The 22,035-nt window shown below is 44.4% G+C and overlaps 3 protein-coding genes across 4 annotated transcripts; 2 read left to right on the top strand and 1 right to left on the bottom strand.

The window, feature by feature from the left end:
• Positions 1–332: 332 nt before the first annotated feature.
• LOC115555445 (ras-related protein Rab-11B) lies at positions 333–3,483 on the bottom strand. The gene is made up of 5 exons (XM_030372300.1): positions 3,283–3,483; positions 2,286–2,481; positions 1,619–1,812; positions 1,421–1,501; positions 333–1,317 (listed from the first exon to the last, which is right to left on the bottom strand). Exons 1-5 carry the CDS (start codon positions 3,320–3,322, stop codon positions 1,172–1,174), a joined length of 657 nt encoding a protein of 218 aa, XP_030228160.1. The 5' UTR covers positions 3,323–3,483; the 3' UTR covers positions 333–1,171.
• Positions 3,484–3,977: 494 nt separating this feature from the next.
• hnrnpm (heterogeneous nuclear ribonucleoprotein M) lies at positions 3,978–11,880 on the top strand. Of its 2 annotated transcripts, XM_030372298.1 has the most exons (16): positions 3,978–4,265; positions 4,664–4,845; positions 6,354–6,406; positions 7,100–7,107; positions 7,252–7,345; positions 8,480–8,950; positions 9,075–9,228; positions 9,333–9,382; positions 9,483–9,543; positions 9,656–9,769; positions 9,892–9,936; positions 10,029–10,127; positions 10,210–10,311; positions 10,415–11,016; positions 11,132–11,183; positions 11,501–11,880. In XM_030372298.1, the coding sequence occupies exons 1-16, from the start codon at positions 4,189–4,191 to the stop codon at positions 11,662–11,664; spliced, it is 2,328 nt and encodes a 775-aa protein (XP_030228158.1). In that variant the 5' UTR covers positions 3,978–4,188; the 3' UTR covers positions 11,665–11,880. The 2 variants fall into 2 exon arrangements, with proteins under 2 accessions (XP_030228158.1, XP_030228159.1); XM_030372299.1 differs by lacking the exons at positions 3,978–4,265; positions 6,354–6,406.
• Positions 11,881–12,154: 274 nt separating this feature from the next.
• On the top strand, positions 12,155–21,454 carry timm44 (translocase of inner mitochondrial membrane 44 homolog (yeast)). Its single transcript, XM_030373031.1, has 13 exons — positions 12,155–12,201; positions 12,558–12,665; positions 13,070–13,243; positions 13,399–13,479; positions 13,708–13,857; positions 14,808–14,944; positions 15,332–15,417; positions 16,840–16,932; positions 17,063–17,187; positions 17,461–17,511; positions 17,618–17,707; positions 18,822–18,932; positions 19,654–21,454. Exons 1-13 carry the CDS (start codon positions 12,172–12,174, stop codon positions 19,771–19,773), a joined length of 1,356 nt encoding a protein of 451 aa, XP_030228891.1. The 5' UTR covers positions 12,155–12,171; the 3' UTR covers positions 19,774–21,454.
• The last annotated feature ends 581 nt before the right edge of the window (positions 21,455–22,035 follow it).

Below are 22,035 nucleotides of genomic sequence, written 5' to 3'. Positions count from 1 at the left end.
GTACATTTTTCGTTTCATGTTGAATTTGAACCAATACGGTATTGCTTTTTATCCTGTATCCTATACTGAGTATTGTGTGTGTGTGTGTGTGTGTGTGTGTGTGTGTGTGTGTGTGTGTGTGTGTGTGTGTGTGTGTGTGTGTGTGTGTGTGTGTGAGAGTGTGTGTGTGTGTGTGTGTGTGTGTGTGTGTGTGTGTGTGTGTGTGTGTGTGTGTGTGTGTGTGTGTGTGTGTGTGTGTGTGTGTGTGTGTGTGTGTGTGTGTGTGTGTGTGTGTGTGTGTGTGAAATCAAATATCAGTCCCTCAAAAACGAACATTTGACAGAATACTTTTGTAAAGGATTTTATTGCAAATTTGTATGCATTTTTACGTAAAGTAAAACTTTAGCCAGACACAGTTTAATAAATACAGTGAGAAATCATACTTTCAATACTGCCACATCAGGTGGCGTTCATTTGCCAGTGTTTTATTTACACAGCAGCACCATCTAGAGGTCACTGTTGAAATGCACCAACGCATACAGTAAAGTGCATGGGCCAGTAAAGGCTGAATTATATTAAACTGCATTGAATAGCTGCACGGTTTAGTGGTGGCTGTCTATGCTGGTACTGGTAGCGTTTATTTAAGTGTGTTGATCTTCATAATGTGTAGTTGTGTCAACAACAAAGTAACATTAACTTATCCTTTCCATGTTGTTTTCCACTCAGCTACAAAATGGAGGGGGAAAGAGGAAGCGGACCCCTGTTGGCTACACACGTGACAAATAGACCTACCACAAACCTCCGGTGGCTATTCAACGCAGAAGTACAAATCAACCTTTAAAAGGTTCCATGACTTTCATTAAGCTTCATTCAAAACATGCACAATTGCCCCTTTCCTACATTGCAGGAACTTTCACATCGTCTCAATTAAACAAAAACTTGCCGTACAAAGTGAAATAAAGGCTTTTTCTCAGTTTCTTTCTTCAACAACAAAAGAGAAGAGCACAGGTGAATTTACATATAACAGAAACGGACTGTACAACCAAGTAAAACTGAACAGAAACAGGGGCATTGGCCGTGAGCTGTGGTATGGGGGAGAAGTGAATGGGTGGGGGGGGGATTTGATATGAAGAGAGTGTTTTGCCGTGTAAGAGAAGATCAAGTGGGACAAAGACACAGGTGTGTTTGGAGTTCACGGGCCTTGACAGCACGGGAGTTTATTGCCCTTCTGGCTGTCGGTGGTGGGAGGGACACTGATGTCTACCACGTTGTTGCCTGGAGACTCGTCGTGTGCAAACCTGTCTGCCATCTGCTTCTGTGACACGATGCGGTAGATCTCTGTGCAAAGATTAAAAAGAAACAAATTAAGTATATTTTTCGTTGATTGAATGCAACATTAAGGACCTACAAGGAATCACGTCCCGTGAGAATCTCTTCCTACCTGCCAAAATGTTTTTGAATGCTTCTTCTACATTTGTAGAGTCCAGTGCTGATGTCTCAATAAAGGAGATGGTGTTCTTTTCTGAATAAGGGACACAGAAAGGATACATCAAAAAACCATGTCTGCTTCAGTACAGATGTCTCAGAGTCAAACCCTGAGAACCAGCGGCTGATAAGCAATGTTTTCTAGGGGGCTCACCTGAGAAGGCATGGGCCTCGTCCGTGGGCACGGCCCGCAGGTGGCGCAGGTCGCTCTTGTTGCCCACCAGCATGATGACGATGTTGTTGTCGGCGTGGTCCCTCAGCTCCTTCAGCCAGCGCTCCACGTTCTCGTAGGTCAGGTGCTTGGCGATGTCGTACACCAGGAGAGCCCCCACCGCACCCCGGTAGTACCTGCAGGCAAACCACCGATGCAGGGGAAAGGATTTACAATGAGTCAAATGTACTATTAATGGTTATTAATGTTTTTAACTATATTGAAAAAGAGCATCTTGAGGAAATATTTTCATTAAGGCCCTCCCAGTTTTGATAATGGTGCCAACATGAAGATGAAAGCTTGACATTGGTGATGACACAATGTGTGGCTATTTGGTGCTATATAAGCTATAAATTGCTTTACGTTGTTGATCAGAAATGCATGGCAATGACATTGGGAAGATGTATATCAGAGCAAACATTAATAAGCTCTGTATAGTGGAGAACAATATGAGTGACATTTTATTTCTCTGCATTCATCTTTAACTACAGAGTCACTGGAGTCGCATGTGATCAAACAATATATTGACCACAGTGGTAGGGCAGACGCATGTGGATGCATCAATAACACATTTCATGTGTTAACGTAACATAAGCTCAACCCGACTCACGCTGATGTGATTGCTCTGTAGCGCTCCTGGCCAGCTGTGTCCCAGATCTGAGCCTTGATCATCTTGCCGTCCACCTGGAGGCTGCGGGTGGCGAACTCCACCCCGATGGTGCTCTTACTCTCCAGGTTGAACTCATTCCTCGTGAAGCGGGAAAGCAGGTTGCTCTTCCCTACTCCTGAGTCACCGATTAGTACAACTAGAAGCAAAACACACAACTTTCAGCCATAAAGATCTTATCACTCTATGACAGATAATAAAAAATATATATGCTTTTGATCCGTTTAAACAAGAGGTAGCATATCATTGCACGTCACACAGGGATGAACAGTGCCCATGAAACCACCGCCCTTATATAGGATTACATTAAATTTCGGATTCAAAATATCTGGGAGGATCCAGGAAAAATGTGATGCAGTTTCTGAACATACTGCGTAACTTATTTACACTAAAGACCAAATTTGGAAAAGGGATCCTACTAGCCTTATTCTTGCCTTCTGTTATGAAATAGACAATCGTTAGGGATTGTAACCGCATAAAACGGTTACTATGGTTCAATACCAGACTTCACAGCCATAGCCTACACGTTTGTCTTGTCACTTTTCTGATTAATTCAAAAGGATGTGTACGATTTTCTTGAGTTAGATTCAATATGGTTTATACAACATCCAGTTATGAACTCGTGTATCCATAAAGGACTATTTCGTCACCTTTGCGGTAATTGTGGTAAAGTTATCTGCCTCCATAACGTTGGTTTTATGTTCTGACATACTTGCTTGCATGTCAGAAAAACTCAACGTAGACAAGCCATAACAAAAAATCGGAATAGTTATCCGTACATATTGTAGTTGATAGTTTACTAATTACAAAAATACTTATGAGGTAAAGTAGCTTGTATTTACGCACTTGTGGTGGTACATCATGGTTCACATAGGCTATGTGACATAGCTAGCATGCTAACCTAGCTAGCTATCAATTCGTATTTATAATGCTCACATACCTTTGAACAAGAAATCATATTCATCGTCTCGGTTCCCCATGGCTAGTATTGATATTTTATCTAAATTAGTCTCACAACACCTTTAACTGAATATATTTAAAATCAGGTCCAGACAAAAAACAATGGTTGATAACAACACGGGATGCTGCTAGCGGCGTCCACAAGGTGGGGTGGCTTCCTGGGAGGATGAGGAAGCGGAGGAAGAAGGAGGAGGAAGAGGGAGGAGGAAGAGGAGAAGGAGGAGAGAGGAGGGGGTATGGGACAACATTGGTGCTGGTTGTCTGGAAATTTAAATAGGTGGTAATTGAAAACTGTCTCTTAAATAGAAATGAACCTTTATTGTATGTCAAATCTACGGAAGTGGATTAGGGCCACATTTTTCCACTGATCATACCACCAATACCATCATATGTTGAATTAAAAAGCCTTTGATTCTGCTTTGAGATTCTAAGAGTTGAATTATGAAGCCTTTTAATGCACTCAATCTTAGTACAATTAGTTATGTATTGTGAAATACCTATATCGTAATTTTGAAAAGGTAATGTGTATAGTTAGTTAGGAGACAAAACGTGCCCTCCAAAGAAAAATAAACTCAAGTCCCGAAGGCATATTATTGTCAAGAATACTAGGGTCCTAGAAATGCGGTCCTTGAACTGCAGCAGGAACCCGCAACTAATGGTGCGTAAACTCCCAGCATCCTCTCGGCCTCTCCTCTTGGCAACATCGGGGAATATTTAGAAGCGACGTTTTCTGTCCGCCATTTCAGTAGCTTGGCACGAGACGGACGTAGCTGCCCTTCGGATTTGGTTCACCCTGTTTTGAGTTGCATTACATTGGTTTTCAAAGTACTTTCTCTATATCGTCCCAATTAATTTGACGAGGTAACCATTTCAACCGCGCAAGAAGATGTCGACTGAGGTTAAGGTCGAAGCCGTCCCCGAGAAGCCAGTCCAGCCTACTCCGCAGCAGCAGCCATTGCAGGGGTAACGAACCTTCCCTCCCGTCGACTCACTCAAGGGCTCTTTGTTAGCGTTTCGTAGCCTGAACATGCTACATGGGTCATTTTATTTAGGCAATTTTGACACGGGTATAATGTGAAAAAACATTGCGTTATCTTGGTTATTAGTATGTTTATAAAAACGAATACACCCATTGGTTTTCCTTTCACAATGCGTAAGTCGCAGAAGCGCTGTAATTATCTACGCGTGGCCGGGATCCGTCTAAATCCTGGAACGTGAATGTAGCCATTGTAGAATTTAGCACTAACGTATGCCAAACCGAAATGTGAAACTCTGGACACATATACCTGATGTTGTTAAGTTGTTGGTGGAAAATAACCACGAATATTGTACCTTTTTGTGTTTGTTTGTTTTTTTTACAGAGAAGTGAATGGTAAACCTAAGCATGACTCCGGGCCCAGCAGAAAGGAGAGGCCCCAGAAGAGAGGCGGTGGCGGACGATTTGAACCCTATGGAAATGTGAACAAGCGTTACCGTGTGTTTGTCAGCAACATCCCATATGATGTGAAATGGCAGGCACTCAAAGACCTGATGAAAGAAAAAGGTAGGGTCTCCGGTGATGGATAGAATACTAATATTTTCTTTTCTCCATTGCTACAGCAGAGGTTGCAGGTTCAGTGGTCATTTTGATTGACTACTCCAGATTTGAAGGGATCGAGGCTTTCAGGGTTTTTGTAAGGGTGTAGTTGGAATCAGTTGAACGGATATAAATGTATTTAAATAAAAAAAGAAATGGGATTTCCGCTTAACTTAAGATATCCACTTTTTTGTCTACATGGATTTTGACCGAACTTGCTGATGCAAAGCCGACCTGGTTTCTTTGAAGAAGAAGTTGTACCTTTTGTATTGTTGGTGGGAATTCCGTGGTTTGGAATCATCTATGGGGTGGCGCTGTATTTTTGGACTCCCTGAAGTGCAGTTTGGAAGCACATACTACACCAAATTGTTGTGCTATGTCCACTGGTGAAAGCTGCCATTTTATAAATTGCATTGTTGCATTTTACCATGGCAGAGTCAACACTTCTTGAGCTTGTAATATCGATTTTATACTGGGCTTGTAAAAACCGCCAATCTGTTAATTTTGTTCCTCAGGTATGTGGCTTGGGAAAGCCTTAGGCGTATCAAATGTAATGCAACATATACATCTGCTTTAAGTACGCTGAAGTGTGTGTTGAAGAGGTCACCAATTGCCATTTCCCGGTGGATTATGTTGTGGTTGTACAACTGACTGTGCAGTTAAATTGCATTTTCTTTTTTAGGTTTGACCTTTTGACACAGCCATTGTTTCTCAGCAGGTCTCCATGTTGTGCCAATCACAGATGTGCGTTTGGAATTTCTTGGGGTACAGGTCTACAAAACGAAGCAGCTTCTTACGTCCTGTCCTTGTCTGTAGAGGTTTGGTCAGCGGTGTTAGTTCATTGAACACTCATGATCTTCTACTAGCAGGGTACAGCCATTCTTTTAAACAAAAATCAGAATCGTTGATTTTGCTCTCAGGTCCATTTAGGAAGCAGATGTTGGAGATTGCTGAATTTCTTTCCCCACCTATTTTGTGAAGCCAGTTGGTAGATTGTTTCTCTATAGTTAGTCATCAGCAAGAAATGTAGATTTACTGGTGCATCGACTGCAGTTGTCCTTTTGACAAAGTCTTAACTTGGTGGTCATGTAGTGGGCTAGACGGATTGAGATTTAAATTGAAATTGGGACAAGTATGCAATGTGGCTTTTCGATGGCAGCGCAACCATTTCCAGTGGCTGACCGCTATTCAAACTCCAGTTGTCCTCCGTTATGGCTTATGGTGTTCGGGGGATATTACAAGGACAGGCTAAGAATTTAGTGACATATTTACACTCGCCCTGTGCGATACAAGCTTGCTTTTTGTAGACCTGTACCGGATTGTGTTGCTGCGGACGCTGAGGTGCGGGGAAGAGGCTCTGGACTGTCAGTCGGAGCCCGCTGTCACCAGCCGACTGTTGTGTCTGCTCTAAACCCCCATTGTTCTCTCGGCTTCTCTCCCTTTGGTGTGTGTCGTCTCTGGAATCTGATTTGTAGTGGGTGAGGTAACGTACGTGGAACACTTAATGGACGCAGAAGGAAAATCAAGGGTAAGTGAAAACACATGAATCAAAACACTGAATAACGATAGACCGACCCACCGTCTTCTTGGGTTTATTGTAATTGTGGGGAATTGTTGTGACTCTGAGGGGCAGCGTCTCCGATGGTGGCTCGCAGGATGAGTGGATTCGGTGTTGTCTGGCAACTCTCATTGAAGCCCTCTCGGAGGCTTATCTTTATCTAGCAGGTTTCTCGGTAGCCAATCTCGGGAGATTGCCAACGATGTTGTGATTTTCTGTTGTTGGGTTACAATGCGAAGTTTCATGGGGGTCCGTTCCGCAAGAGGTTGCAACACGGTGGTTACTCGTAACTCCTTCTGTAGAATTGCTTCAGTGGCACAGAGGCTTTTACCGGAAAATCTTTGGCGGTGAATATTGGAAAATCCTTTTGAGAAGGGTTTGTAATTGGCCAATGCTACTTTGGTATTGAATGTTTAATTCTAGTTGTGATCAATGGTTTATGATCTGTTAACCTTGAGTGTATGAAGGCAAAACCAAGTCCTGTCCAATACTATTTGTTTTTTTGTGACGCTTCACATGTGTGCATGTCATTTACTTGTGATCAATTATATCTGCCACTTATAATGCCAAAGTCTCTTAATCTCTGGAAAACAATCGTTTTGCTAACTTGAATGTCCTTTTCCCCGTTTCCATGGTTTGCCTGGTCATCTTCAATCAACAAAGGGTTGCGCGTAAGTTCTCGATTTTATTTTCCCCACTCTACTTCCACAACGATAACGAGTGCTGATGTTCTTTATTGCTAAAGCATAGTCCACAACCAAAGTCTGTTTGTATAAAACGAGGTGCGTAGTCATGAGTCACTTCTTTCTCCTCAGTGTTGTCGAGTTCAGGACTGAAGAGCTCATGAAGAAGGCTGTGGAGAAGGTCAACAAACACATGCTGAACGGGCGTCCGCTCAAAGTCAAAGAGGTAGAGCACACCGCTCACAGTACAGCCCAAAAAGACGCACTCATTTTACTACTTACTTTGAACAATTCCGTCTTAAGCGGAAGCTGGTGATCGCCTGACTAGGGCTGTCACGGTTGAGGAATTTTCACCGCGGTGAAAACAGGGGGCGCAATATCGCGGTATGCGATATTATTGCAAAAAAATTTTAAATGCTGTTTAAGCGAGATAATGCACATTTAAATTCAAAACACACCCGTAACCGGAGTTTTGTCAGCGAACTTTTCGGACACAACGGAGCTGAAGGTTTGTGTGGAACCAGTTGCCATGGAGAATGGTTTGATAGTTATGACGAAGAGGGAACGCTCCGTTCACTTGCATGGACAGAGTCTCTGGATGCTAAGCAACCTCAACGTCTTGGCGGACTAATTCTCTGCTGATACGAATGCTGGAAACGCACCAGACACACCATGTGAAGTTATTTAACCCGATTATTGTTATTTATATCAGAGATTATTTAATCAAACCCGATCTAAGCTCTATCACCCAAACACGGCGGCGTTTGGGTTTCCTACCTCGGACTCCAGCGCAGCCACGGCCGACAACTATCTTTATTCAGGGTGGAAATGGTAACATAGTTACGCCATTAAATGGGTTTATGGAAACATTTTTAGCGAGAAATGTGCATTTTACTTTCATAATGTTCGCTCGGTGAATGTGAAGGATGTTTGGTTTGATAGTTATGACGAAGAGGGAACGCTCTGTTCACTTGCATGGACATGGACTCATCTAGCTGCGTTGGCACGTTGACGCGTTGGAAGCGTTGAACCACCACACAATGATCAAGCGTCAGGTTAGGCGCGTTACTCGCGTTATCCAACGCGAGTTCACCATTACTAAATTAATGAACGTTAATGAATGGTTATCATGGCAACGCACGTTTTATTCTAGAATTCCACGGTCAGTTTCATGAACGCGCAACCCGCACCAGGTCATATCATATGCGGTGATCGCGATGGCCCATTATCTACCGCAGTGTGCTCTAAATATCGCGATATTTCATTTTTGCGATTATTGCGACAGCCCTACGCCTGACCCATTAATCCCTCCGCTTTGTCTGCCTTTGCTAACTTGTGCTTCTATCCCCCCCCCCCCCAGGACCCTGATGGTGTGATCGCCCAGAGGGAGGCTCACAAAGCCCAGGGCGGCGGCGGAGGGCCCGGCGGCCACGGAGGCATGGGCGGGATGGACCGCATGGAGCGGATGGACCGCATGGGCGGCATGAACATGGACCGCATGGGCGGCATGAACATGGACCGCATGGGAGGCATGAACATGGAGCGCATGGACCGCATGGGAGGCATGAACATGGAGCGCATGGGTGGCATGGAGCGCATGGGAGGCATGGACCGGATGGAGCGCATGGGAGGCATGAACATGGAGCGCATGGGAGGCATGGACCGCATGGGAGGCATGGAGAGGATGAACATGGACCGCATGGGGCCAGGCCCCGGCGGACCCCCCACCGTGAACATCCCACCCAGCCTGATGAACAACCCCAACATCCCCAACGAGATCATCCATGGCCTGCAGGCCGGCAAGATCGGGAGCACTGTGTTTGTGGCCAACGTAAGTACCCTTTTAAATACGGTTGTGGCATGCTGCATACTTGAAATGTTGAATTTGAACCCCTCACAAGTAGGCGATGTAGAGTGCGCTTCAATCTTTTCACGGTGTTGCTCGTGTTCCGCAGCTGGATTACAAGGTGGGCTGGAAGAAGCTGAAGGAGGTGTTTGGCATGGCCGGCGTGGTGGTCAGGACGGACATCCTCGAGGATAAGGACGGGAAGAGCCGAGGAATGGGCACCGTGACGTTCGACATGCCCATTGAAGCGGTCCAGGCTGTCTGTATCCTTTCTAATATGAAACGCAGCGTCATGTTCCTTTTGTTGGTTTGTTTTTTATGGATTTTTTTTGTGCATTTAAATACAATTTTCCTAAACTATGCTCAGCTATGTTCAACGGCCAATTGCTCTTCAATCGGGTCATGCACGTCAAACTGGTAAGTAATCTACTATATTAACAAACAAAAAATATACATTTATAAACTTTCGACAGGTTGCCATATCATTTTGGGAAACATCTTATTTTTTTTTTTTCAGGATGAGAAATCTCTTCCCAAAGGAGATTTCGGACCGCCTGAAAGACCAGCTGCTCTTCCCCGTAAGTCGACCTCAAAGTCCGCAAATGCATGCAATGCACATTGAAGATAAAATGTATTGATTATAAAAACGAAAGACCATTAAGTTAATTGGGCCACCTTTCGTCTGTCCAGGTGGCCTGAGCGGGATTGGTCTTGGGCTCGGGCCAGGGGGCCAGCCCATCGATGCTACCCAGCTCAACAGAGGCGAAGGCAGGGGAGCCGGGATGGGCAACATGGGTCCCGGAGGTAGTTGTTAATTCAATAAATAGTTTTCATCAAATAAAGAGCGACACGTTGGCTGATCCGTAACAAACTCATCAAATGAAGAGCGACACGTTGGCTAATCCTTGACAAACTTTGGCTTGTAGGAATGGACGGAATGAACTTCGGTGGGATGGGTGGCCGAGCAGGAGGTATGTCTGCTCATGGAAACTAACAAAACCATCGACAACAAACTGGTATACATTTCCCAGGGCTGTGTTCCTTAATGTGACTTTCGCTTCAGGTATGGACAACTTTGGAAGTGGAGGTGGTGGTGGTGGAGGAGGCGGAGGAGGAAACAACATGGATCGTTTCGGGCCCTCTGGCATGGGTAGAATGAACGGTAAGGACTATACCTTGCTGCATGCGGGGAGCGTCTTCACGTGCGGCCGGTCTCCTAATGGTGTGACCTCTTGCGTCTTCAGAGATGGAGCGTGGGATCGCTGGTGGTTTCGACCGGGAGTTCGGCCGGAATGAAATGGGCATGACCCGCAACAATTTTGGAGACTCTTTTGATAGAGGCGTGGGTTAGTACTTTTCTCTCAAGTTTGGTGACGACGCTTGGCGTCATTTCTCTATTTGGTTGTTGGTACTAACGATGACCTGTCCTCCCTTCCATCCGACTTGTAGGGAATTCCCTCGGAGGAGACCGTATGAACTCTGGACTGGATCGTCTGGGGACCGGACTGGACCGCCTGGCCGGAATGGACCGTCTGGGGATGGACAGGCTGGACCGCGGGGCCGACCTCGACCGGCTGGGAGGTACCGGCGGCTTCGACCGCATGGGCTCCGGGATCGACCGGCTGGGGCCCAGTATGGACCGCCTGGGCTCTGGCCTGGACCGCATGAGCTCCAGCATGGAGCGCCTGGGCCCCGCCGGGTTCGACCGCCTGGGCCCGTCCAGCTTGGACCGCATCAGCACCAGCCTGGACTTCAGCTCCCCGATGGGCATGGATCGCATGGGCAACACCGGGCTCGACAGGATGGGCCAGAACAACTTTGACCGCATGGGGTCTTCCGGGGGTCTGGATCGCTTCCCCACCGGAGGCCTCGACCGCATCGGCTCCAACATGGACCGCATGGGAGCCGGGAACGTCGGCGGGCAGTTCGACCGCCCCGCCGACATGGACCGCAACACCTTCGGGGGCAACTCCTTCGTCGGGGCCGGGGCCGGGGGACCCGGAGTCGGCGGCGTCAACGCCAGGAAGGGCTGCCAGATCTTTGTCAGAAATGTGAGTGATCTGTGAAGCATTGTGTAAATGTTGATGTTTCGGTGATTTTGCTTACGGTATTCTAAATTGTACGCCGTGATTGGACTGACCCGGTGTGATTTTTTTTGTCTTGCAGCTGCCCTTTGACTTCACATGGAAGATGCTGAAGGATACCTTTAGTACATGTGGTAAGAACACAAACCACACAACAGCCCTTCTGCCTCCACCGTACTACACCAAGACCATGACCCATTTACATTGAGAGCACTTAGCAGACGCTTTTATCAAAAGCGACTTGCAATAAGTACATTTGTCAGAAGAGAAACACTACATCTCTCGGTACAGTAAGGATATTCATAGAACAAGTACCAAGCACTTAACGATCGCTAGGTTAACCCATCCCCCTTATACTAAGAAGATGGCTAGACTAAGATCGACCCCGAGGCTGTCATTAAGCCTGAAATATTCCAATTGTGACTTGACGTTATCTCCTTCACTCTTGTAGGCATGGTGCAGTATGCGGACATCAAGATGGAGAACGGCAAATCAAAGGGCTGTGGTGTGGTTCGCTTCGACAACCCAGAGACGGCGGACCGCGCCTGCCGAAGCATGAACGGATATCGCCTCAACGGCAGAGAGATCGACGTTAGGATCGATAGAAATGCATAAGTTCACTTTTTCCGTCAAAGTTCCATATGTTGTCCTGATTCCATACAACCGACCTGTCATTTGAGTGACCGTTCCAACTTTTACTTTGTTTATTAGTGCTGTTTTAGTTATTTCCCATTTTTAGTGACCACATTTATATGATTTGTCATTCTTTAACTGTCAAGGCCTTTGTTGTTTAAGGTGTTTTGATAAATAAATCTTAACATTTGGAAATTATTGGGTAGTGTGTTTGTTCCTGTGCACCATTTTGTATTCCTGATAAACACTACTTTAAGTGTTAAGTTGAACGAAGCACCAACAAGTTGTGAACTTGGCAGATCTATTTAGTTTCTCTACAGCTTATTTTTTAACCCATACATTTTTCAATAATTAATTTCCAATTGATTTATCACTTGCTAAGTGGAAAATTGAGTGCAGATTAATTTATCTGCCTGAAACATTTGAAATAGTGGAAGCTCCTCCCACCGTAGGTCATCACCGGATAAGGTCACTTGCAATGCAACCAAGATGGCGGCCTCCTTGTGTTTGTGTTCTCAGGTAAGTTTCGAAATAAATGCTTCTGAGTGCACATTTTCTTTAGTTCCACCTGCTTTAACGATCTAACAATTATAGCAACACAAATTTTATTTTAAATACCTATCACTAAAAGAGCGTAGGCTGTTTACGAGATCGGTGGACCATCCGACAAAGCCGGTGGTTGGGCAAAACAACATCGGGTTCCGAAAGTGTTTAATCCAACCTTAATCCTCTATACTATTAATCAAAACACTTCACCTAAATTAATTTTATTTCCGTTTTTGTGCCAATGCTTTGAGTATGAATGCTTCGCAGCATATGGATAACAGTCCTTGAGTTGGGGATACTGGGTTATTTTGTTTTTTCCTATGATCTAGATATGCGTCAGGCGATGTGTACAGGCATGCGGTCCTTCTTACATGCCCCTGCACAATAATATACATCACATCTACAGAGTATGCGGATCCCTCACCACCTCTTCACAGGTAGTCTTTACACCGTCGACCACCTCAATTGGTTCTTCTGAACTATGAAAACATCCTCCTCATCCAAAGAACTCTGACTATTATATTAAATTCAAATTATACGAGAACAGGGCCATCTAATTGTTTGGGTATTTGACTCCCAGACGAAAGAGGCTTTGAACCCCAAGTCTACCTTTAGGCTTCTTTAGCAATATTTTTTTCCTCCGAAGTCACACTATCTGAATCCACCATAAATCGAATTGGAGGAATGTGTATTGCCAAATTAAATTGAATACATTTAAATTTAGGGCATTTAGGGTGAATAATAACAGTTTGTCTTAAAGTATGTGCCAAAAACGAAATAGAGGGCATGAAGAAACAAGGGAAGTTATCTCCATGTTGATGTCCTCCATATTCACTCCCAGGTCCGGCACTCGTCCAGAGGGGAGGGCCGGAAGGGATTCATTGGGGGGTTCCTGGAGAACCTGAAGCAGGAGCTGAACAAGAACAAGGAGATGACCGAGAACATCAAGAAGTTCCGCAAGGAGGCCCAGAAGCTGGAAGACTCAGACGCACTTCAGCAGGCTCGCAAGAAATACGTCAGTGCCTAGCCCGATTTAATAAACGGTGTACTGTACATTATTGAGATCAACGATATGATCCCAAGATTTGAAGAAGATGAGTTTGAATTCAGATTGTGTTCATGGTTATGGAAGAGGTTGTTAACAAATGTTCCGACTCATCTTTCTCTCAGAAAACGATAGAGTCTGAAACGGCGAAGACCTCAGAAGTACTCAGGAAAACGTTTGGGACCATCTCAGAGTCAGTAAAAGAGGTATGTGACAGTATATTTCTACCTTCTCTTTTCCTCTTCAGTTCTGTAAACCATCGTCATCTATTCTACACTAAAGGAATTAAAGACTTGGTATACGTGTGTGTGTGTGTGTGTGTGTGTGTGTGTGTGTGTGTGTGTGTCTGTGTGTGTGTGTGTGTGTGTGTGTGTGTGTGTGTGTGTGTGTGTGTGTGTGTGTGTGTGTGTGTGTGTGTGTGTGTGTGTGATCAGGGGCTGGAGGAGGTCAGTCGTACAGACCTCGGGAAGAAGATCAAGGAGGGTGTGGAGGAGGCCGCCAAGTCGGCCAAGAGCTCAGCCGACTCTGTATCCAGGAGCGGGGAAAAGTTTGGGAAGACAGGAGCCTTCAGGGCCATATCACAGGTACAGAGTGTCTCTTTACAGCCGGTTGTGGCTATATTAAATAATACATTACCGAGGAGGTACATTTATAAACAGCGACCAGTGAAGTCCGGCTCATTTTTTATTCTCCAGCAAGAAAAATGCACTTTGCTGCAGGGCGTGATAGACATTATGAATTGAGACATAAAATGCAACATGTATAAAATGAAAAGAGACGGACAGAAACTGATGGAAGTGGTGCCACATTATCATGTTTTAAGAATGGCCTCTTCGTAAACTTTATAGCTTTTGTAGCATTGGGTTAACATTTCCTATTTTATTTGGAACAAATAAGTGCCCTTAGCAGCAGCCATTGAGATGTTCACCAATATGCTGTGCAGCCCTTAGCTAGGACACTCCCACTCATTCTGAGGTCATGAGCAGGGTTAGAAACGCAACAGAATAATACATTTAATCTAAATGACTATCACTGCACACTAGGGCTTTGACTTTTGCCCAAAAATCATATTAAAAGTTTTTTTATTAATATTAATATTCGAATATTTATTAATAATATTTTGACCATTAAATGCCTTCTGTAAGACCTGGATTGGGCTTCGTGAGGTTTGTTTACCACGTTGCTATGGTTACCGGTCTTGCGTGTTCCAACGGTTTATTAGGTTTCTATTAAATCGCTTTCTAATCAATACTTCGTTCACTGCCTCTTACGTGGTCATTAGAATATTATGAATAGACTGCGTCGGGTTCTCCGACGTCTCCCCCTTGGCCTGCCCATAACAGGTTCAAATATTAAGGGCTGCCTAATATTCGTTCGAATTTTGATTTATTTTTTGATATTCGAATTATATTCGAGTCAATGCCCTACTGCACACAAACGGTGTGGAGGGATCACTCTAGCACTTGTGTATCTATTACATTTTGAAAATGGACGCCAATCAAACGTGAATATGGGACTGCCTGTGTTCTGTCAGGGCATGGAGAGCGTGAAGAAGGAGATCGACGACCTGGGCCACACCGGGCCCTACCGCCCCCCCTCCAGACTGCGGAAGAGGAGCGAGTTCTCCTCCAAGGGGGCGGCGGACCAGGGGAAGGTCTTTGAGGTCAACGAGTACGTGCTCCACTCAGTAGGCCACCGTGGGTTCTTCTTAATGGTTTTTCTGCCGGGGAAAATGTGGGCCTATCTCAAGGAAGCGATGCATACTGAAATGAACAAGGACATTGCACATTGTCATTCAAAGATGCAGTGTGTAGGATATAGTGGCCTCTAGCGGTGAGGTTGTGAATGGTGTGTAGATTTGTATCATTCAAGGGTAAAGAAAACCTGACTCATATTTCTAGGGGATTATATACTAATACTTCTGCTAGCACTAAAGTGTGTGTGTGTGTGTGTGTGTGTGTGTGTGTGTGTGTGTGTGTGTGTGTGTGTGTGTGTGTGTGTGTGTGTGTGTGTGTGTGTGTGTGTGTGTGTGTGTGTGTGTGTGTGTGTGTGTTGCAGGGAAGCCATGGGCGTGGTTCTGCACAAGGACTCCAAGTGGTTCCAACAGTGGAAGGATTTCAAGGAGAACAACGTGGTGGTCAACAGTAAGGATTAGGTCACTTTTATTGACTTTGACCAACTTGGCCAAGGCATCCAACTTTATTTATCTAACACTTTTCATACACGAGGCAGACTCAAAAGTGACTAATATAGGAACATCGTCATACAATAAAATTAATATTTAGAAACTCAAATAAAAAAGATCATTGTAGTGCACTTTCAACAAGCCACCAAGTGCATTATAGTGATCAATACAGTGAAGGTACAATAAAGTGATCTTTTCAATTTAAGTTTCTAAATTGTCCTGAGTTGGTTATAAAAAGATATATATTTGTATGTTTTTATATAGTCTTCATAGAATGTAATGATTTAGGTGCCTTCATTTAAAGTGAGACGGATAACTTGTTGAATGTGCATGTGTGTCTCGATGATTTTACCTGAAAAATGTGCATGTTAATAATTTTCATGGCGGTAACCATGAATAAATGCACAATAGTACAAAATTGTGTCTTTTACATTTAACACCGTGGATATTTCTTTGCTTTTAGAAACCCACTATGGGAATGGAGACGTTTTAAATGCATGCGCACAGAAATCTGTGCACATAATAACGCTATATATTAAGGCTTGCTCAAGGAAAGCAATCCAAATTAGCCAGGCTTTATGAGCTCGCTATTTTATTTTGAAAGGGCAGAACTGGAGTACTAAATCACGTTTGCTACATGTTAATTTGTCGTTATGGTCATTTATCTTTCTGCTGTCAGAATCTCCCCGGCTTGGCCATTAATAACATGTCATCCTAAATACATACACATACATATGCACCCATCGCTAGCCATATTCATTACACGCATGCAAATACCATGCATTAAGATTAGCTAAGGGAAAGCAATCTAATTGAGGCCCTACCATCTCAACTCGTTCCAGGCAGTTTGTAAGGTCTGCAGTAGAGTTGGACAGGCAGGGAGGGGACATAGGAAGTGGCACTATTCAGAATAACCTCATTGCTATGCTTCGGCTATTAGCGAGTCTACTTCATCACTGTGGTTATTATTCACAGGAGCATGGCAACCGACGTTTCTTTGGCTGAGGAAGTGTGGTTATAGATTATGTTTGGACATCATTTCATGATTTTGTGCTAAGTCAACAGATTTAAATTAGTACTGACGTTCCGGTAGCATCAGCACTTTACACGCACTAAAGACATACATTTCATAGTGTTTGCGTGTGTGTGTGTGTGTGTGTGTGCGTGTGTGTGTGTGTGTGTATGAGTGCTTTCATGTATTTAAAGACGAGCGTGTATTTGAATTCTCCTGGCGTATGTCAGGAAGCGCTTGTTGTTCATTCATCATCCCTGAATGGAGAGCTGTGTTCTGCCGAGTCTCTCCCTGACTCCCCGCTCTTCCCTCGTCCCTCCCTCCGCCTCCTGTCCCCACTCCTCCTCTTCCTCCTCTTCCTCCTCCAAGGGTTCTTTGAGATGAAGATGAAGTACGACGAGAGCGACAACACCCTAATCAGGGCGTCCCGCGCCGTCACAGAGAAGATGACTGACATCCTAGGTAACCATGGAAACCCCTTACCCCCCCCCCCCCCCCCCACCCCCACCCCCACAACGTCTTAGCATGGATCCATGCCTTTCATTATCTCCTGGTGCGTGTGGCTGTCTGATCGACTCACTGAACCAATCAGGCGGACTCTTCTCAAAGACGGAGATGTCGGAGGTGCTCACGGAGATCCTCAAGATAGACCCCGCCTTCGACAAGGATTCCTTCCTCAGGCAGTGTGAACGAGACATCATCCCCAACATCCTGGAGGTGTGTCCTCGCTCTCTTTCTCTCAGCCAATCAGGCTCATTGGGGTTCGGCGGCAATCTGATGTTGTTGGTGTAGAATATTTGCTTGGCTTCTGGTGGGAACGCACCTTTAGAAACTCGGATCACTCATGGGTCATGGCGGATAGATCTCAGATATAAACGTGTGTGTGTGTGTGTGTGTGTGTGTGTGTGTGTGTGTGTGTGTGTGTGTGTGTGTGTGTGTGTGTGTGTGTGTGTGTGTGTGTGTGTGTGTGTGTGTGTGTCCTCTGTACAGGCGATGATTCGAGGGGAGCTGGAGGTACTGAGAGACTGGTGCTATGAAGCGGTATGTCCTCCCTCATTGGCCGACTCTACTGTCAATCCATCCGGAAAGAACATTATTCCTGTTGAAACTAAAACTGTGTCTGATTCTCTCTCTCCCTGGTGGTTAGACGTACAGTCAGCTAGCCCACCCCATCAAGCAGGCCAAAGCCATGGGTCTGCAGTTCCACTCTAAGATCTTGGACATCGACAGTATTGATGTAAGTAGTTACACTCTGCCATAACGATCTCGGAGGCAGGAACCAATTCTAACAAAGTGTTTTTTTTTAAAAGGCTTTTTTTTTTTATTCAACGTTTCAATTAAAAATGTTTGACAATTTGTGTCCATATAAATCAATACAATATATTTGCAGAGAACAATTGTTTGAACCTCCATTCAATAAATGTTTTTTTAATCTTAATCCGATGAACACTGCTGCTGTATACATTTCTCCATCGCCTAGATGCAACTGTGTTCCTGGAACCACTTCCCCTCATGGGATTGTGAAACTTTAGATATACTGCTTAGTGAGCATGATGATTTTCCGGTTTGGACCAGTCTCATAATCACTCAAGCCTTGGCCTTAGTATCTTTGTGTGAGAAACCAATTTCTGGGACATTTATTCTTCAGAACTAGATAATTCATAATCTATAGAGCTGTCAAGCGATTAAAATATTTAATCGTGATTAATCGCATTAATGTCATAGTTAACTCTAATTAATCGCAAATTATTTTTCTATGCTAAATATCCCTTGATTTTTTAGTCCCATAATTCTTCTCATTTTAATTCTCTTATCAACATGGTGAAGTGCATCGGCTTGCCTTGTGCAAATGATTTTTTATTGATAACAACATTGGCATATACACTGATCAAAACAGGACGATACAAAAAAAGAGCCTATAGTGCAATTAAACGACTGCTTTGAACGAATGTCATTTGAACATAGCAGTCAGGCTACTGTTTCTTTGTTTTGAGCCAAAGGAAAAAATTATTATTATTTTTTTTTTTATAAAATAATTGCGTTAATCGCGCGATAAAAAATTTAACGCCGTTAAATTTGGTTTGCGTTAACGCTGTTAATAACGCGTTTAACTGACAGCTCTAATAATCTATAATACATTTATGTTCTTATAGTTAAGCGTTAACATCCATGTTTTTCCAACTTGGTAGCTCGAACGCAAGTTAGTCGGAGATGACGCATATCCCATTCTCTAGTGCACAGCGAGCCCCAAGCCCTAACGATAAAGGTTGCAAGGTTAGTCCTTGATGCGGGCTTGCTTTGCTGTGCCTGGCGGTTCCGTTTCATGTTCTATGTTTCCGTCTCACCTCCAGCTGCCCATGGGCAAGATGATGGAGCAAGGCCCGGTGCTGATCATCACCTTCCAGGCTCAGATGGTGCTGGTAGTCCGCAACCCCAGGGGAGACGTGGTGGAGGGCGACCCTGTATGTATCCTCCATTTTGGGCACTGACGCTTTTAACCAAAGGGACTTACAATAAGTACATTTGCCAGAAGACAGAGAAACAATATATCGCCGTCGATACAGTATTGTATGATATGCATATACAGTGTATGTATATACAGTATAGGTTTATCTCTTAGTCTCGGATATCAAAACAACACAAATCGATTCAACATTTTCCAATAGATTTAATGCCATAATTGGCAAATGTTTCTGTTCACCGGGAACAGTGTCTGTGGTTCACTTTTGAATGCCAGACGTGAGCACATCTGCATTGATTAAGTAATCCCAAGGAAGAACACGTATTAGCTAGACTGTAGGTCTGTCGCTATTTTTATAAAAACATAAATCCTGCAAAGCACGCTAATGTTAAACGGAGGGCTCCTCAATGACAGCGGCGATATCTCAGCGAGGCGGCGCTGGCAGACTCCGGCTGTTTTGATTGGCCAAAGTTTTCACTGAGCGGCACGCTCCAGCTGGAGGCCTGCCTGGTGCTCAGAGTGCTCTCGCCACAGATTAACGGTCGATGCAACCTTCCCCTGGGATTAATGGACGGTTTCCTAATGTCTGGAGATAAAATGACAGCTGTCCCTTTTTGAGTCCGCTGACGCAGGGCTTGGATGCAGTCTCTCGTTATTCCTCGGCTCTCGTTCTTCTGGTCCCGTCGCTGACCTCGTTGTTGTGCTCTCTGTCGGCGTGGCAGGACAAGGTGCAGAGGATCATGTACGTGTGGGCTCTGTGTCGGGACCAGGAGGAGCTCAACCCGTACGCCGCCTGGAGACTGCTGGACATCTCCGCCTCCAGCACGGAGCAGATCCTCTGAGATGGAGGACGCACACACGCCTTAACACACACACACACACACACACACAGACGCACTGCACAGCCACACAAGCCCAACTGCTTACCCAGGGACGGGGATGAAGACTCAGGGGGTCCCCTGGGGCTGGCTGATAAGAGCCCCACACTCACACTTCAAAGACGTAGAAGTTAGAAAGACGGTCGGGGGTGGTGGGCGCCTCGCTGCCGACGGAGGTGACGAGCGACCTGCTGCGAGGCATTATCCGCTCGCCAGGCTCCTACGCTGGCGGGCAGCCAGAGACCTCCTTTCTCCCTTATGCTCCTGAAGGCTGCGAGGCAGACCTAGGGAGAGGAGGGTTACTTCCGCGTTCGCATACCAGTTGTTCTGCGGACGGCCACAAGGGGGCACTATATCACCGACTGGTCTACTTGAACGTCCTCGGCTGTCCGCCCTGTCCGCTTGTCAGTTAAGTTTGGAACGTAATTATGGTCATTTTTGTTCTTCTCGATTGACTTCGGATATTTTTGTTGAAACAAATGGGTTTGGAATCCATGACGTTTGGTTCATTTCCACTGGGATTTATGTCATACATGTCTGCTATGTTGTTGTCAAATGGGATGATGACTGCCATTCGGTGATTATCTGGGTCTGTTTGTGTGTGTGTGGAGGGCCTATAGTATGACGCTAATACACCCGGCAGTGCTGCTGGCCTCATTATTTTGTACAGCAAATTTGTTTGTAGGATTTGAGGTGATTGGAGTCTTCAGATAAGTCTATATTTATTATAAAAAGTAATAAAGATGACACCTGATTTTCTTATTTGAAGAGACCTTTAAGAAATGTATATGATGGGAATAATTCCACACATGCCTAACACATCAGGAGAAAGATTTGGCGTTTCATTAAAGGGCAATTTCTATTTAAAGTTCATTCTCGATTGATTCAGGTCTTCCCGTTTCCAAATGATTTCCTTTGGGAATGATTCTTACTCTGAGATTATTTTTACCGTTGGTTTCCCAGAGCAGAAGTGGAACACTTGAAATTTCAGTAATGAGTAACCACTTATGAAAACACTTGCTTCATGAACTCTGCTATACTTAATAATATTATAATAATCCATCCCATGCAAATGCAATGTACTTTGACAGATTTGTTGCTGCCCAAATTGTATTAATTTAATTGCAAAACTTTCAAATATTTAATTATACAGCATTTTAGTTTTTTCTAGGAAATCAATGTAAAATGCTAGAACCGATACATTATCAAAAAAGCCTTGAAGATATAATGAATGCTAAGCAGTCCAGTACTACCACTTGAACTCACTTTTCTTCATTGTTCATGGTTATTTTTAATAGGTCGATTTGACTTTCAATTCAAACTATTTTCTTGTGTCAAAAGTACAAAAGCCCTTTTTATTTCCGACATGAAGGCTAAATAACCCCTCTCTCGCTTGGGGACTGTTAACTTGGCATTCATACCATAATTTACCTCAAAGCTGTGGAAATGTGTAAACTGTGTGCAATATTATCAGTCTAAATGGCTGTGCTGAACATTGCTGACCTGGAAGTTATTTAAATTAATAATTGAAATGCAAATCAAGTCATTGATGATGCAGCCTATCCGAGTATCTCACCACTGTTTGTGTTTCTGTTGCAGAGTAGTCAGGGTTTCATTCTATTAAATGTAATGCTATGAAACCAGAGCAGAGATTGTGGCTGTGCTCTATTCATACATTGGGTGACTCCCGGGCAAGTGAATGTCAGACGTGTGTCACTATCTAATTACACAAACTACATTACCTGTCTATTTGCCTAATCCGTTTTTCGTAATCAATTCTTGCAAGATGCCTTTAAAGCAGTTCGAGCGATGGTCATTTATTACATCAGTGTTGTTTCTGATCCATGGCATTGAATTGTAATATCCCCGCTCCACGCCCTGCTCCTCAGACGTAATGTCCCATTTATCGTAATCGGAGTATTCATAGAGCAGCAAATTGAAACTGTCAAATCAATATGTACGTTTTTTCCCTCAGGGAACCTCCGCCTTTCAATCATAGCACACACGATCTGCTCACCGCGCGTCTACCACGAGTCTGCCCGGGAACAGATACCTTCCGGGTAATTGCCTTTATGTGCTTCAAATGTAAACGTAAGATCACTGCAGCGTCTCTTATTACTGCACGTGGGATGACACAATCTCACGTGGAACCCGAGAATCAGGTTTTTTCCTCCCTGAAAAAGAGTGCGTTGTGATTTTCAGCTTATCTGTTGTACTCTCACAACA

Source organism: Gadus morhua, chromosome 12 (genome assembly GCF_902167405.1).
Source record: "Gadus morhua chromosome 12, gadMor3.0, whole genome shotgun sequence".
Classification (NCBI taxonomy): Eukaryota; Metazoa; Chordata; class Actinopteri; order Gadiformes; family Gadidae; genus Gadus; species Gadus morhua.
The sequence above is the reverse complement of the archived record's forward strand: the minus strand, read 5'-3'. Positions and strand labels throughout refer to the sequence as shown.